Here is a 14521-nt window from a genome sequence, read left to right as displayed (position 1 = left end):
CAAAGTCGTAGCCTCTTGTCATTCTTCCTCGTTTCCTTTCCCTTTCTTTCCCTTTCTCTCCCCTCCTCCATCGGACCCTCTGAAGAAATATCTTTTCTTCCCTACCCCTCTTCCTTCGTCGTTCCTCTTTCCTCTTTCCTCTTTCCTCTTTCCTCTCTTCTCCCTCCCCTCCCCCCACCCCATTTTTGTCCTCCCTGTTCTCTTCTTGAGTTCTTCCACCCTTCCCTTGTGTGCTTTTCGGAAAACACGGAGTCGGTTTCGCGAATAGTTCTGTGTCTTTTCCCTCTCTTAACTATTTCTCTTTGGATTTGCTTCCTATTCTTCTCCACCTCGCCGGAGTTATCTCGTCCAGTTCCTGGTTTCTCTGTGACGTCCCTGTCTTCACGCATCCTCGCGCCTCGCCAAAGCAACGCAGCTCTTGTCTCTAAGCCAATACATACGTTGCGATTTTTTTTTGACATTGTCTGGTAAGTAGTGTATATCTTATGATATCAAACTCTTCTTTCTTTTGGCTTTATTGTTTTTGCCTGTTCTATCCTCTTTTGGCTTGAGTCATCACGTTTTCATTTCCCCCCCATCGATGGTGCTTGCGCGGGATACTTCGGCCACACCGGTTATCAAATGCCCCCCTACGATCAATATAGCATCGGGCGCCCTCAACATGGTTGTCGACGTTACCAGCAACCTGCTCGCGGACCTCTGGGGCATAATTTTGGAGGCAGAACCTTTGCCGAGTCTACTTCCCGATGATGCACCACGCGCCCGCGGCATTCATCGCTACGGTCGCTTGGCCGACGGACTTGAACGGTCGCTCGAATGCTTCTGTCTCCGCTGAAGATCGCTACGTCTCCATTGTCGTCATTGATCGGCTTGGTTCGATTATCTCCTGGTTCTGAGTAGCGCAGTGAAGGGAGGATTGGATGGGCCAATTGACACGGTCGCAACCGTGCGCGGATGGACTAAAATTTCGGGATATGTCATCGACGAATGCAGCTATGAACGGGTTGAAAGCTCCAGCTATCTTCACACAATGACCCCGAGCATACTCGCCATTCCGGTTCTTGTCAATTCACACCCTAAATCTCACAGTTCCGGCTATTTCGCTGCCATCACCCGGAGGAACCTGAGTCTTGGCGCAGGAAGGGAGCAAATTCCCTGTTGGGCTGATCCCTTCCTGTTACCTTTCCTCTTCCATCTTTTTCTCGCTTGATCCGCTCGAAGCCAAAAAAAAAAACCCCTCCCCATTGATTCGCCCTAGAACAAGGACCTTCTCAATCCCTTGGTCTCGTTTTCTGCCGATTTCACTTCTTTACTGGCTTGTACATGTCTCGCTTCTAACTTGCGTTATTCTGCTATTTGCATGGTCTCCGTTGTCATTTTATTCGTTTCCCTGCTTGGTACACTACGGTTTACACCATTTCACGAGCTGCTGTGAAAACTCTGTCGTCTTGTCTAGTTATCCATCCCGATCGCTAACAAAAGGTCCTTGTCTTTCCAGGAAGTGATTTATCTTAAATCATTTCACAAAACTGAACGATCCTACGTCTTACTCCTTGACGACTTGAACGAACCCCTTGTCGCACGGGCCATTTTCGGTATAGAAAAGTTGATTTCGCTTGAGTTCATTCTCCTTCCGCCTGCACTTTTAAGGTATGATGATTTTTGTCTCCATCTTACTTGTGGTCGCTCGAAGAGTGCTACTGTTTGAGCTTGAGAATTGGGGTTGCAATTTACTAACTTGAACTTGTCATTGCGCAGATACCGTTGCCGCAATTATCGTTACGAAAGTCGAATTTTTACGTCAATATGTCTTTCCAGAACTTTGAATCTTTCCAAAACCAGCACCCTGCTGCTGATGCTGCTGCTGCCGCTCCTGGTGCTCCCGCTACTGCGGACACCACCATGACCGGCCAGGCTGATCCTAGCACTGCTGCTTTCCAGGGACCTGCTCCCGGTGAGCCCAATGCTGCTTCTGTTCCCCAGCAGGCTAATGAGGGCAAGACTACCCTCTGGTATGTCTAGTCAAACTCCGCGAAAGGCATGTCATCAAACTTACCGAATCGCTTTAGGATGGGCGAACTTGAGCCCTGGATCGATGAGAACTTCGTTCGCAACTTGTGGTTCCAGATGGGTGAGCAGGTCAACGTTAAGATGATCCGTGACAAGTTCTCTGGGTGAGTAATGCATAAGTGCTTTGGATTGAAGGCGATCCTAATGTTGGTAGTAGGAGCAACGCTGGATACTGCTTCGTCGATTTCGCCTCTCCCGCTGCTGCTGCCAAGGCTCTGTCCCTCAACGGCACCCCCATGCCCAACACCAACCGCTTGTTCAAGCTTAACTGGGCTACCGGTGGTGGTCTCGCTGATCGCAGGTAAGGGCCTTCATCCTTCGACACGATGTGGACACGCCTGAGTTGACTTTACCCCTAGCCGTGATGACCGTGGTCCCGAATACTCTATCTTCGTCGGCGACCTTGGCCCCGAGGTCAACGAATACGTGCTCGTCTCCCTCTTCCAGAGCCGCTTCCCGTCTTGCAAGTCGGCTAAGATTATGACCGATCCCATCAGCGGCATGTCCCGTGGTTATGGCTTCGTCCGCTTCTCCGACGAGAACGACCAGCAGCGTGCCCTGAGCGAGATGCAGGGTGTTTACTGTGGTAACCGCCCCATGCGCATCTCCACCGCCACTCCCAAGAACAAGGGACCCGGCGTTGTTCCTGGTGCCATGGGTATGCCCGCCGGGCCGGGCATGTACCCTCCCATGGGTGCTCCCCCTATGGGCTTCTACGGCGCTCCCCAGCCCATGAACCAGTTCACCGACCCTAACAACACCACTGTTTTCGTCGGTGGTCTGTCTGGCTATGTCACTGAAGATGAGCTCCGCTCTTTCTTCCAGGGATTCGGCGAGATCACCTACGTCAAAATCCCCCCTGGAAAGGGTTGCGGCTTTGTCCAGTTCGTTCAGCGTCACGCCGCTGAGATGGCCATCAACCAGATGCAGGGATACCCCATCGGTAACTCCCGTGTCCGCTTGAGTTGGGGTCGCTCCCAGAACAACTCTGGCCCTGCTGGCAGCCCCTACCGTCCTGCTCCCCCTCCGCCTCCCATGTACCCTTCGATGGGCATGCCCCCCGCACACCAGTACGGCGGCTTTGCTCCTATGAAGGTCAGTTCCCCCCAGTGAGCGGCCCTGGCAGCACTCGGACCTGGGTTTATTGACTCCAATGTCTAGTAAAAGAGCGTTCCTCTTTAGTTTGAAAGAAACAGCAGGAGTTTTGCGTCATTTAACAATGGGTCTCTTTTGTGTGTCATAACCAGTCTGCTATTATTTCTGCGAAAGTTACCCTCTATAGCTCTGGATGAGCATTTCCTCCTGTGCTACGTACTTCATATGCGAGCGCTTTATTTTTCCTTTAGCAGCATTTGAGCTCTGTTTCTATTTCTACCACATCTTATCCTATTTTATCTTGATGTTCCTACTTCTTACCTACCCCTCCAATTCCCCTCTCATCCAGTCTGTTGTGTGCGTTTCGTTCCATTCCAATGCGTCTTTCAACCCCTATCTCACATTGATTATCATGTCCTAGGGGCCTCCACAGGTCTTATCCTTATGTGTACGACAGCAATCGGATCTGTTTCATTTGCGCATTGGTTCCCATATACTCCCTGGGCAGGCTTTTTGCGAAAAGTTCATCTGAGATTCCCCTTTCATGAAGCAATCCAATCAAGTGTCTCGTTCTGAGGATGTCGCGCTGTGCTTTCTGATCAATTTGGGGGCCTGTATAACATTATCCCATCGCGGCGATGTCGCCATTTGCTCCTTCAATTCTGTTTTCCATGGAACATACCGCTTTCGATACATGCTTTGATGCTTTCTCTCGCGCGCGACGGTGTCATAAACGAATATCTTTGATCGATGTCGTCGTCCCCTCTCTTGACTGTATTCGCAAAGCGTCATGACTTGGCATTTGGAGTGATGGGCTTTGGCTTTGCCTGCTTTTTGATCTAATTTGTAGTTTTCATTGGAAACTGGGGAGGCCTGACGGATGGGGCCCAGCCTCAAGGGCGCTGAACTTGCTTGGTTGTAATAGGGGTTCCTTTTGTTTTTGTTGACTCTTTGCGATGCGGATGATTCCCCTTTCGCCTGACAGGATTCTGATCCTGCCCTCCTGCTGCTGATGTCGTTTTTGCCATTATAACTGTTGTTACCTGCCATGTCGAAGTCGCGATATGTTGGCTCGCGGGAGCTGAACTCATTCCCCTATGTAGTATAGTATATGGAACGCGATACTTATAGATTGCCTGTCCACCTAGTACTCCCATACATAGAATTGCCAGAAAGTGTCTGATCAAGGCAGGTGCTGCTCCTGCTCCCTGCTCCTGCTTTCTTCGGCTTCTCCTGCTTCTGCGTGCCTACTATCATTGTCCATTGTCCATTGTCCAATGCCCATTGTCCCATCTATCTCCAGCTTATCTGTCCATCTACCGACCTTGCCTCCTCCTCCTGCTGCCTTCCTTCCTTGGTCTATTGCTTTCTCTTTCTCTTTCCCTTTCTCGTTTACTCCCCTTCTGTCTCTGCATTTCCACTCTGTCGTCTCGTTTTATACTTGCTCTTCATCTCAATCCCAGGCCTGCTCTTGGGTCTTCCTCAATAAAACCACCGGTTGAGGAGGGTCTTTATACTTGACATATCTTACTATCCGTCGATTCTTCCTTGCTCAGTTTATCCATCCCCTCGTCCCTCGCCCCTCCCTCCCCAAATAGAGATACCCACGACAAGAAGTTTCAATATGCGCTACGAAAATTGGGATGTGCTTATCTTCCCGGAAACTTCCAAGGTGCCTCTCCAAGAATTCAAGACGCAATGTTTTGTCACCAAGGACAAAGGTCAGTAGTGCTGAAGAAGTTTCTGGTCAGATACGTGTGTGCATCCTTTGCTAAGATCCGTGCAGAATCTCCCTACCTGCACAGCCCAGCCCTTATCAACCCAGCCTCATGCTCCATACCACAAGGTAATCTGGGACAGTTGCCGGTTTTGACTACGTTCATCCCAAGCTTGCGCCAAAATACTCCTTTTCGGGTGTCCATTCATAGCTGGGATAGGCCTGTGCCTAGCCGGTTCATGGAAAGTCTTCTTCAACCAGATGATTCATTGCTCTTCGAAGTCCGCGTCTTTATCGACGGGCTTTGCGTGTCGTAAGCAGTCTTCAGTCACCCGCAGGCTCCTTCGTTCGGAGCCGTGCTTGCTAATAGCTTGTAGCGGTAGTGTGTTTACTCAGAGATCCCCTTGGCCTCATGTTCTCGGTAGGTCTTGATGTCCTCGACCCGTACGTGACATGCAAGCAGAGCTGACTGAGATGGCTCTGCCGGTTTAGATCTGAGTTCCTGTGCGTTTCAGAAGTCCCTCCTAGCCTTCTGCTGTTCGAGTGAGCCTCCTGACTTGATTTGGTCCAGATGTCGATAAAAGCGGCAACCAAGATCATCTCCGTTTCCCTACGTTCCACCATGAAATCCTGAAGCAGCCGCATTGGGATGCTGGTGAACTCTACGGCAGGATCAGGGTAGTAATTGCTGAAGGATTTTCGCGGCCTCACCGGTCGCCCCCCTTCGAACGTGTGAAAGAAGTCATCGCATTTGCTTTCCAGCATGCTCCTATGCGTGAGTTGTGCTTGCTATGAATCGCTTTAGCGTACAAGCCTTATTGACAAGAACTAGAGATTCTTGAATACTCCGAAATTGCCTGGCCGAATCCCTCTATGTGGACGCGTGAGCCCCGGCTGTTCAAGTACAATTCTAGGTGTGCTATAAGCGATATGAAAGAACCTGAAGACAGCCACGCGCACTCACCTTCCAGGCATGAGGTTCGACAGATATTGGCCACTAGAAGCCAGACCAGCAACCAATCTGGGTGCAGCTCTTGGACTTACCGCAATTATCAGCGGCAGGTGCCCCAATGGCAAGGCCAACCCGGCGAGTCCAGATGGCTGCCTCAAGAACAATTCGTAACCGATCCCTTCATTGACCCCTGCGTGATCGACCCGGCTGCACGCCACCGAGGAGCTAGAGCGTCCTGGGAAGATGTGCCTATGCCAGACTATACGTCCAACTCCAGTAGTAGTCGCGCCATTTCAAGCATGACGGGCATCAGTTATGAACACAGCAAGCATCCTAGCATCGTTACCCCTATCGACGAGGAGTCGTACACTCAGTTGTTAGAAGCGCTGAGTCCTGCGCCCCTCAACTGTGGCACGTACGCGCCGACAAACACACCTTCGACTGCGTTGCCCATGGGGACTAAGCTTTCGGCGGCGGCGAGAGCTCGATCTGTGTCTTATTCAAAGAGCACAGGACGAGCATCCGAAATGAGAGAGACATCGGTGCCCGAGACCAGTGAAATGTCGGCTTCAAGCACGAAGACAAACCCGGCTGCCGACGCTGCAGCAACAGGCAAGGTGCATGCCAGTCCCAGCACGCATGTCAAGAGTCGCAAGGAAGGTCTGTCTTACGAGAACAAAGAGAATGAAATCTCGCTGGAGACGTCCGGAAAAGACAGTGGGAAAGCTCGCCAGACGCCGGTAAGACCTACAGTACGTACCAGCGGAATTATGGGTACTCCATCCGATCCCAAGGCAGATCTATCGGCCGGCTCTGCTGGTGGCAGCGAGGACCTTCACGATTCCAAACAGGTGCCTATCTTGCTGTCTCCCACTAAAGACTTACCTATGGGTGGACATCTGGTTCATCATGCAAGCCTTGATGGCTCAATTGAAACGAGACCGTCGCTTGCTGCCAGCACGGCCTTGGATGTGGCAGAGATCAATTAGTCTTATCGGTACATTACCACTAGGCACAGTCTCTTTCATATGTTTCATTGTCGGATGATCGTTCCACCTTGAACTCTACCTTCTGTGTTACTTTACGCGTGATTCATGCTCCGTTTCCAACAACAGGCGTGCAGGTACAGGTACAGTACATGGGACTGATGCTGGGTTGCTGGGCACTGGACTGACACTGGACATTCGTTGATCATACCTATATATCTATCTCTATTGAAAGAGTCTGTCAGGCGTCGGAGGCAAAAATTAACATGGTTAGCATGCATGTGTATCGAGAAATTGCATTGCAATGTCAATTCAATGAAACAAATTCTCACATGGGTTGGGTTGGTTTCTTCCCCAATGGGAAGGTGTGCCCTTCACTTACCCTTTACATTTCTTCTTCCTTCTATTCTTCCTCTTGCCTCTCTTCTCCCTCTGCCGTCTCGATTCTCTCTACCCACGTTCCCATCTTACTTGTTTCTGTCTTCGCCTTACCATTCTCTTCCTTGCAAACTGAACTCCATTTCCTTCAGTTACTTGTCATCAGCCCTTTCATAAACTCTCCAATTTTAACTGACCATGGACAAGCACCACCACCACCACCTTCTCCCACACCAGGTTTTAGCAGCATCCTCCACTTCGAGTACATCCTTCACAGATGTAATCTCACAGTACCAGTACAGCTCGCCTCCCGGGTTTGCACATTGGGCTTATGATTCATCGCCATATTGGAAACTCATTGATCCGGCGTCTACTCCAGCAGAGAGCCAGAGCCCGCTTCCACCACCTACACCTCATGTATTACCAACGCCACGTCTCATACAACCCCACATTTTGCCTTCCTTTGCCCCTTTGAATCTAAAACACGAACCAGGCCACAGTATCTGGAGCGAAGAAGAGCCCCAAGAGCGCAAGCCAGCGGTTGTTGTCGTTGAAGCGTGGAACATGAAGGATTCACCCGCGAAGATCTCACGTTTGTCAGATGTAGAATTGGATCTCCTGGAAGATGATGTGATTCTCTTTTGCTTTGGTGTTCTCACGACTCAGGCACTGCTCCTTCCGCGTTTCCAGTTCAATATCTCGAAAAGTCGTCGCTGGGGTGTCAAGCTCACCATGTATGGGTGCACTATCATAAAGTCAGCCATCTATGATACTCAGAAAGAAGCCAAGTCCGATATCTGCCGTGCTGCATTGAAGAAGCTGCAACCTGAATTTCCGGATTGGAATTTGCCTGATGATCTTGACAACATTGAATCGTCGGTCGATTGGGATTGGGTTGATCTCCTCCAAGGCAAGACACTCTGTCACCACGTGTTTTAGGCCCATCTGACTAGCCTCATGGCAGAATTCTGTGCTCACAACGGCTTTGAATTGCCTCGCTACACTAAAGTCATGCACGAGAACGAGTTTTATCATAAGGTTCAGGTCCATCGTACGACCTACACTGGCAAAACTGGGACCTATGCTGAAGATGAACACTCACAAAGATCATGCGCCTTGTTGGCTCTGCAGCAAATATATATTAATGGCTCTGAAACAAGTAGCAATCTCTCGGGCACGCTTATTCTAGAGGGGTTGGATGCTAGGCTGCTCGCCTTGGTTCCGAGGGACCCTCTCCAGACGCGGACCTACATCTGGGAAAGTTCCAACTATGCGAAAGCCCCTCGCAAGAAGCCGCGTGGACGCACCGAGCAGTCTCATCAGAGAAAACGACAAGCTGAACATGAGCTCTCAGCTGGGTTCCCCAACGAGGTTGATGGCAACAGCAAGCGCCCCAAAAGCGTCCCTCGAAACTCGAATATGTTGCCACTTCAACACTCCAGGTTGGCCTCAATTGAGGTACCTGTCAAGAAAGACGAAAAGAGGTGGGCAGTAACGCCCCGTCAAGTCCAGTTGCAGATACGTGGTCTGGGTTCGTCTACTGAAAGATTGCAAAGTAAGTCCAACGTTCTTGCTCTTGTATTTGTTGGCCAAGCTGCTAACAATATACTTCTACGTACAGAGGTCTGCGATCTCCTCTGTTTGGAATACCCTGAGATCCGAGTTGATAGACAGGACGGGCGCTTGGTCGACACGCTCGGAGAATATACTGCAGGCGCTTACTTCAAGAGCGACCCATTCCTGCGGCGCGCCGGCGCCGTCGGCCCCGTGACCGGTCTGCAGGACAACAGGTCACTGGCCGAACAAGCCTGTGCCGAAGAGGTGGTCAAGTACCTAATACAGATAGTCGCAGAGGATGAAGAGCTTGAGATCAACATCGCGAAACAGCGTCAGAGTGTTGAACAGTGGAAAGCCAAGAATGAAGGTTTTCTGATGCATGATCACCAGTAGCAGTGCGTTGTTGTTGCTGAAACCAGCTGTCGGTTACCCAACTATGAATCAATGCCAGATTCAAGAAGTGCTGACAGGGAGACATTGGTTCCTGTGCATCATCTGTTTGTTTCCGGGGGATATTTCAGTTCTGGTATCATCGCGGGTTGTACGATGGCGGGTTTGTTTCCAGGAGTGGGAGGAAAGGACTAGATGTGTCTGGGTCCGAATGCAGTACAAGTGTTCTCCATGTGGATGGCCCCAGCTGCGCTGATGGAGACTTGACTATTTTACTGAATCTGCGAGTCATGAAACAGCGGCGATGACCTATTGTAACAGTGGAATTGCTATGATCACTTTTACCATGCCCTGACGAGACAAGAAAGTTCACTGGATGGGCCTGGTTTGCAGTAGGCCGGCTGAAGCGCACCAGATCTCTTGTGAAAAAAGGCGGGCGAGCAGGTATTCCAGCACGACATGAATAGAGAATCGCATATAGGCAGAGGAGCAAACAATGTGTTGCAACGCAGATCTCGGCTGGAATTGAGTACGATTTAAGAATGGAGTGAAGCAGAAAGAAAGAGGCTAAGAGAAGACGTCAATCCTCTTCCTCGATTCATAAAGCCATTCCCGTAAGAAGAGTCAAAGTAGCGACAAGAACGTCATTGGTAACGCCAAAGTCAAAAACAAGAAATATAGCAAGTAAGACAAAGGGAAAAAAAGATAAAGGGAAGATAACATGATCGAAACAAGTAGAACCTGTTTGTAGAGAAGAATTGAAAAGAATAGACTTGGAGAAGGGAGAGAAGAAAAAGGCCAGCCAAGGACGTACATATTGTGATGGGGATCCCGAGTATTAAGGTAGGAGTGGATAAGGGGTCTGCATGGCTAACGCTAGAGAAACATCACACCCGAAGGTGGCCTCAAGGGGGGAGAATTGATGAAAGGGACAAAATTAATCAGATAATAGTAGTAGAAGAGATAGAAGGAATATCAGAACAAAAGCCACACAAAAACGCGTGAAGCATAGAGAGAGCGGCTTGTATACAAGCTATCTCCTCCGGAGCCAGTTATCAAGCACTTCTCGTCGGCAGAGCAAAGGAAGGAATATGCAGAGCGGATACGCCAACGCCTTGTCAGTAAAGCACGTATCCAAATCATGTCAACAGTGAGAGACGGTTAGTGACGGCAGCAAGGAAGAAAATAGAGCAGAAGCACAGCACATGTCGAAGTTTATGGAAATGTACAAAGCAAGGGTATATGAGTTAAGAACTGAACAACCGTCGGATCACATTCATAGGCCATCCCCGGCACCGGTCTCAACACCGTCGGTAGGATACGATATATTGGGATCAAATCCAAATCCAGCCGTATCGGCATCGGTGTTGAGGAATGTGTCGAAGTCAAAGTTCTCGAGAATGTCTGGGTTCTCTAGAGCGCTGAAATCGAGGTTGAACATTTGTGGCTATGGCAGTCAGCATAGAGTTTCTCGTTTACAGCAATCCATGTGGGGATCCCAGGATTTGGATGACATACATCAGGAACACCAAGCTCGCCGAATTGCTGACTCTGATCGGGAGGGGGCTGTACGAGCGGCTGAGGTGCGGGGGCAGACGTAGGCTGCTGAGGAGCACTAGTCGTAACATTGGCACCCGCCTTGTTGAACGAGGCTGGATGCTGAGGGGTGATTGGGGTGGATGGAGTTGGGGTGGGCGGGTGTTCGGCTTCGGAGGATGGTGTGGCAGCCGCGTTTGCCGAGGCAGCAGCCGCTGCGGCAGCAGTTGTTGCTTTCTTCGAAGGCCGCTGCGATCTCAATTAGTAACATGGACGAAGCCACGAATGCACAAGAATATAACCCATGGATACATACCTTCCGAGTGTCCTTAGTCTCCTTCTTTTTAGGGGCAGGCTTGTTCGCCTGCTGTGGCGTCGGTGGGGCGGCTGCGGCCGTCTGGGGGGAGGGTGGCTGAGTGCGGCCAGTGTTGGCGGCTGCAGGAGGGGCCTGGGGAGGTGGCATCGCGTTCCTCTCCTGTGGAGTTCCGGTCGACTGAGGTTGGGTTGCAGGCGATTGTTGCGGAGCCATGGGTTGCTGGGCACCCTGCTGGGGTTGCCAATTTCCACTGGGTACCCGGTTTCCGGCGCCAGCGGGGATGGGTTGACCCATCTGAGGGGCGCTAAACGCTGGGTTGGAGCTGGGGGGTCGCATACCGTTGGGGCCGGCCATACCATCTGGTATACCCTTCACAAAGAACTGGCCGGCCATTTCAGGAGGAATCTGATTACCGAAGTTCATGGAAGCGGGAGAACCACGACCCTGGGCCATCGCGTCGCCGGCACTCGGGGAGCCGGGGAGACCGGTCTGGGGCATTTTCGGCGTGCCCCGTTTCATTTGATCGTTGGGATTTGGCGACGTGCCCGCCCTGCTGCCTTGGGGAGAAGTGCCTGGTTGCAGGCCCGGCTGCCCAGGCAGCGGGGGCTGGCCGTCAGGACGGGCCATGCTATCCTGCTCTTGGCGAGCCATCATCAGACGCCGCTTATTCTGCTGTTCAAGCAGCATAAGTTGCATCTGATAATCTTGAAGAGCGTGGTTTCCGGGCTGACCGCCAGGTGTCTGCATCCCGTTCCGGACCTGGGCCATTTGACCATTCGCGCCATAGTAGTCGCCGTTGATGGGATACACCTGGCCATCTGGCATGGACACCATATCCGTCTGGTTTTGCATGACACCGGGGTTCATCATACCATTCGGCATACCCTGGTTATTCATTGCTGAGCGTGAGTGATGAATGGCCAAGTTCTGAGCATATACCTGGATAGATTTCTGCTGCGCAGCAGGTCCTGACTGCGGGAAAGCCTGGAATTGATTGGGGTTCATCGCCCGGTTGAGTCCATTCTGCATCAAGAGAGCGGTCTGAGGGTTCGGCTGGCCTGGCATGCCCTGGACTTGAGCGCGTCCGTTAGGAGCTAATTGCTGGCCATTCATGAGGCCACCTTCAAGGCGGGGCCGCTTCGAGGGAGATGGGGCGTTTTCTGCGGACGAGGGGGATTGTGGTCGGTGGCCGTTCATATCCATGTCGGAGTGCTCTCGAGTCATTTGCATCATTTGAAGTTGTTGATGCTGGTTTTTTTGAAGCTGTTGCAATTGTTGTTGGGTTCTATGTAACAAATCAGTATATCACCTGCAACCTGCAGGATATGCAGAAGAATGAGCATACAGGCCTGGAGTATTGTTCTGCAGAGCGGTCTTTTGAAGAGGTTGGGGAACCATGCCGTTGCGTCGAATGTTCATTTGTCCCATCTGGCCAGGCATCAGCGGCTGCTGCCGTAAAAGTTGATTTTGGTGTTGCTCTCTGAGGCGCATAATGTTCTACAAAGCCCCAGTTAGACTCCAAGGTATATTGCGGTCTTGCGAATGATACATACCTGGGTATGATTGAGGTATTGTCGCACATCAGCACTGTTTCCCTTCTTGCGCTGGGCCCAAAAAAACTCCCAGAAGAGGCTGAACCATTCGAGAAGGAAAGACGACTGTTGACCTTCGCTCGAGATATGAGGGCGAGGAAGATCATCGGGTATTTTCTTATCCCCATCCTTTCCATCGGTCATCATTGCATCTCCATCGACCCCATTCACATCACCATCGCGACGATGGCCGGGGCTCGTCTTGATAGGGGGTTCGGTATTGAGTTTTACAGATTCATCCTTCACGAGAGCTCTGGCACACTCATAGTAACCGCGTTTCAGGAAGTAGTCGTAAATAAAAGTGTTGAGGTTGCCGACCGTGCTCTCAGGGATAGTGTGGATGGTTCCATCGTTGCGAGGGGCCGCAGAACCGTTGTTGATCATTGGAACACCTCCCACAGGACCGCCCGCACCGGGGTTCATCCCAGCCACGTTCATTTGGTTCATGGTGGCACACGAAGGGGTAAGCCACCCTCACCGGACGATTGTTGGTATCCGAATGTTTCCAACGCGCATCCACCGTCTCACGGCAAAATGGTTCACCACAAGCAGAAAGATGAGACGCGCGGATACCCAGGCGATGGGGGAGAGGTTAGATCACAGCTGCTTTCGGCCCGATATCAAGATAGTTGAAAATATTATAACCAGACGCGAAATCGCCTATCTGACTCGATGTGGCGCGGAAGGACAACGCAGTCGCGATGATTTCCGGATCAAGACCAGCGTGTCTCACTCGGGAGCGAATGGAACAAGTATGTACGAAAGAATCTGTTGCTGACCCGACACAAAAAAAGATGGATAGTCAAAGGGAGCAGTGTCGGGAGAGATGGAAAGGCAACACAGAGACAAGAGTATTATGTTCGTACAAAGACCCAGCCGCTCGAGAATGCGCGGTAGAATCAGCTAAGATGAGAGATGGGGGCGGCGACAGGCGACACGAGTAGGCAAAGGACGGGACAACGTATAGGAGCGAGAAGACGGCCGAGGAGGCGTCTCAAAAGGCAAGGACAAGTACCACCACCTGGAAAGCCAGAAGAGGCGGAGGAGAAGGAGGACTTCAAGAGGGGCTAAGAGTAAATCACCAGAGCCCCTGCAGAAAAAGGGAATGGGGGTGGGTGGGTGTGTGGGAGGGAGAAAGTGGAAAGAGACGGAGAGATCCGGCAGATTCGAGGAAAAGGTGGAGGGAGGGGGGGGGGAGGAGGAGGAGGGAGGAGAGGCGAAGGTTAGGACAAGGTGTAGCGGTGGATCTGAGGTGTTCTCTGGTGGGTGGGAGGACGTGGATATCAGGCGCGGTGCCTGGAGTTGCTGGGCTGTTCAATCACTGCCGGCTGGGCGTGAATCGCTTGTTCGGAACGGAAGAATTTGACCGGAACGCCGCAGGAGGGCTGGGAGATGCTGTTGGCTGGGCGTATATTTCAGCATGCACTTCCACATATGGCGGCAACACAACCACCCCAGGAAAGAATAGAAGCAAAGGGAAAAAAAATATTGATGATGCTGATGATGCTGATGATGAAAGTGATAATAATGATGACAACAGGAACAAAGAGGCAAACTGTTTAATTATGACAAAATAGACTTACCAGCACCAGTAAAGAAGCAGAAAAAGAAAAAGAAAGACAAAAGAGAGGAGAGTATTTACTCGTAGTTGGTGAGTTGAGTAGTGAGTAGTGAGGTGATTGAGTAGGGGAAGGATGAAGGGAAAGGGACGGAAGGTGGAGAGCCAAGTCTTTTGCCCAGAGGCAAGAAAACAGAAGACCGATCGGGTCAAAGTGATGTATCTAGACAGATGATGAGAGCTGGTTAGCTTCTGCAAGTCAAGTACACACAGAACACAGATTGAGCAGCAAGAAAGTAGAATAAATATTATAAAAAAAAGGGAAAAAAAAAATAGGAATAAAATTTCAAGCATGCTGTATGATCACCACTCTC

At 50.9% G+C, this 14521-nt stretch overlaps 6 protein-coding genes across 6 annotated transcripts; 4 read left to right on the top strand and 2 right to left on the bottom strand.

The window, feature by feature from the left end:
* The first annotated feature begins 1595 nt into the window (after nt 1-1595).
* Nucleotides 1596-3271, top strand: BO86DRAFT_25460 (RNA-binding protein). Its single transcript, XM_025667195.1, has 5 exons — nt 1596-1650; nt 1759-2012; nt 2070-2174; nt 2225-2371; nt 2430-3271. Exons 2-5 carry the CDS (start codon nt 1807-1809, stop codon nt 3181-3183), a joined length of 1212 nt encoding a protein of 403 aa, XP_025529891.1. The 5' UTR covers nt 1596-1650; nt 1759-1806; the 3' UTR covers nt 3184-3271.
* Nucleotides 3272-3655, top strand: BO86DRAFT_25450 (uncharacterized protein). Its single transcript, XM_025667194.1, has one exon. The coding sequence runs from the start codon at nt 3359-3361 to the stop codon at nt 3584-3586; it is 228 nt and encodes a 75-aa protein (XP_025529890.1). The 5' UTR covers nt 3272-3358; the 3' UTR covers nt 3587-3655.
* Nucleotides 3480-4336, bottom strand: BO86DRAFT_25442 (uncharacterized protein). Its single transcript, XM_025667193.1, has one exon. It carries the CDS (start codon nt 4213-4215, stop codon nt 3724-3726), a length of 492 nt encoding a protein of 163 aa, XP_025529889.1. The 5' UTR covers nt 4216-4336; the 3' UTR covers nt 3480-3723.
* Nucleotides 4337-4789: 453 nt separating this feature from the next.
* Nucleotides 4790-6823, top strand: BO86DRAFT_357878 (uncharacterized protein; the record flags this gene model as incomplete). Its single annotated transcript, XM_025669720.1, has 6 exons — nt 4790-4886; nt 4952-5195; nt 5260-5303; nt 5375-5386; nt 5454-5657; nt 5715-6823. 6 exons carry the CDS (start codon nt 4790-4792, stop codon nt 6821-6823), a joined length of 1710 nt encoding a protein of 569 aa, XP_025529888.1.
* A 573-nt stretch (nt 6824-7396) lies between these two features.
* On the top strand, nt 7397-9345 carry BO86DRAFT_446730 (uncharacterized protein; the record flags this gene model as incomplete). The annotated part of the gene is made up of 4 exons (XM_025676544.1): nt 7397-7512; nt 7699-8108; nt 8163-8753; nt 8820-9345. 4 exons carry the CDS (start codon nt 7397-7399, stop codon nt 9146-9148), a joined length of 1446 nt encoding a protein of 481 aa, XP_025529887.1. The 3' UTR covers nt 9149-9345.
* Nucleotides 9346-10191: 846 nt separating this feature from the next.
* Nucleotides 10192-13163, bottom strand: somA (putative cAMP-dependent protein kinase pathway protein (Som1)). Its single transcript, XM_025667192.1, has 5 exons — nt 12551-13163; nt 12343-12494; nt 10998-12282; nt 10664-10930; nt 10192-10592 (listed from the first exon to the last, which is right to left on the bottom strand). Exons 1-5 carry the CDS (start codon nt 13034-13036, stop codon nt 10422-10424), a joined length of 2361 nt encoding a protein of 786 aa, XP_025529886.1. The 5' UTR covers nt 13037-13163; the 3' UTR covers nt 10192-10421.
* Between the last annotated feature and the right edge of the window lie 1358 nt (nt 13164-14521).

This window comes from Aspergillus japonicus (assembly GCF_003184785.1).
Source record: "Aspergillus japonicus CBS 114.51 unplaced genomic scaffold BO86scaffold_11, whole genome shotgun sequence".
In the NCBI taxonomy this organism is placed as follows: domain Eukaryota; kingdom Fungi; phylum Ascomycota; class Eurotiomycetes; order Eurotiales; family Aspergillaceae; genus Aspergillus; species Aspergillus japonicus.
Note: the sequence above shows the minus strand (reverse complement) of the source record. Positions and strands in the feature narration are given on the sequence as shown.

Bases quoted from the DNA above. Each gene is read 5' to 3' on its own strand.
- BO86DRAFT_25442 (XM_025667193.1), bottom strand. From the start codon at position 4,215: ATGGCAGGTAACAACAGTTATAATGGCAAAAACGACATCAGCAGCAGG.
- BO86DRAFT_25450 (XM_025667194.1), top strand. From the start codon at position 3,359: ATGAGCATTTCCTCCTGTGCTACGTACTTCATATGCGAGCGCTTTATT.
- somA (XM_025667192.1), bottom strand. From the start codon at position 13,036: ATGAACCAAATGAACGTGGCTGGGATGAACCCCGGTGCGGGCGGTCCT. The intron at 12,495-12,550 runs GTATGTATCATT...GGGGCTTTGTAG, and splicing joins AATACCTCAATCATACCCAG to AACATTATGCGCCTCAGAGA. The intron at 10,931-10,997 runs GTATGTATCCAT...TTGAGATCGCAG, and splicing joins AGACTAAGGACACTCGGAAG to CGGCCTTCGAAGAAAGCAAC.
- BO86DRAFT_25460 (XM_025667195.1), top strand. From the start codon at position 1,807: ATGTCTTTCCAGAACTTTGAATCTTTCCAAAACCAGCACCCTGCTGCT. The intron at 2,175-2,224 runs GTGAGTAATGCA...TAATGTTGGTAG, and splicing joins ATCCGTGACAAGTTCTCTGG to TAGGAGCAACGCTGGATACT. The intron at 2,372-2,429 runs GTAAGGGCCTTC...CTTTACCCCTAG, and splicing joins GGTGGTCTCGCTGATCGCAG to CCGTGATGACCGTGGTCCCG.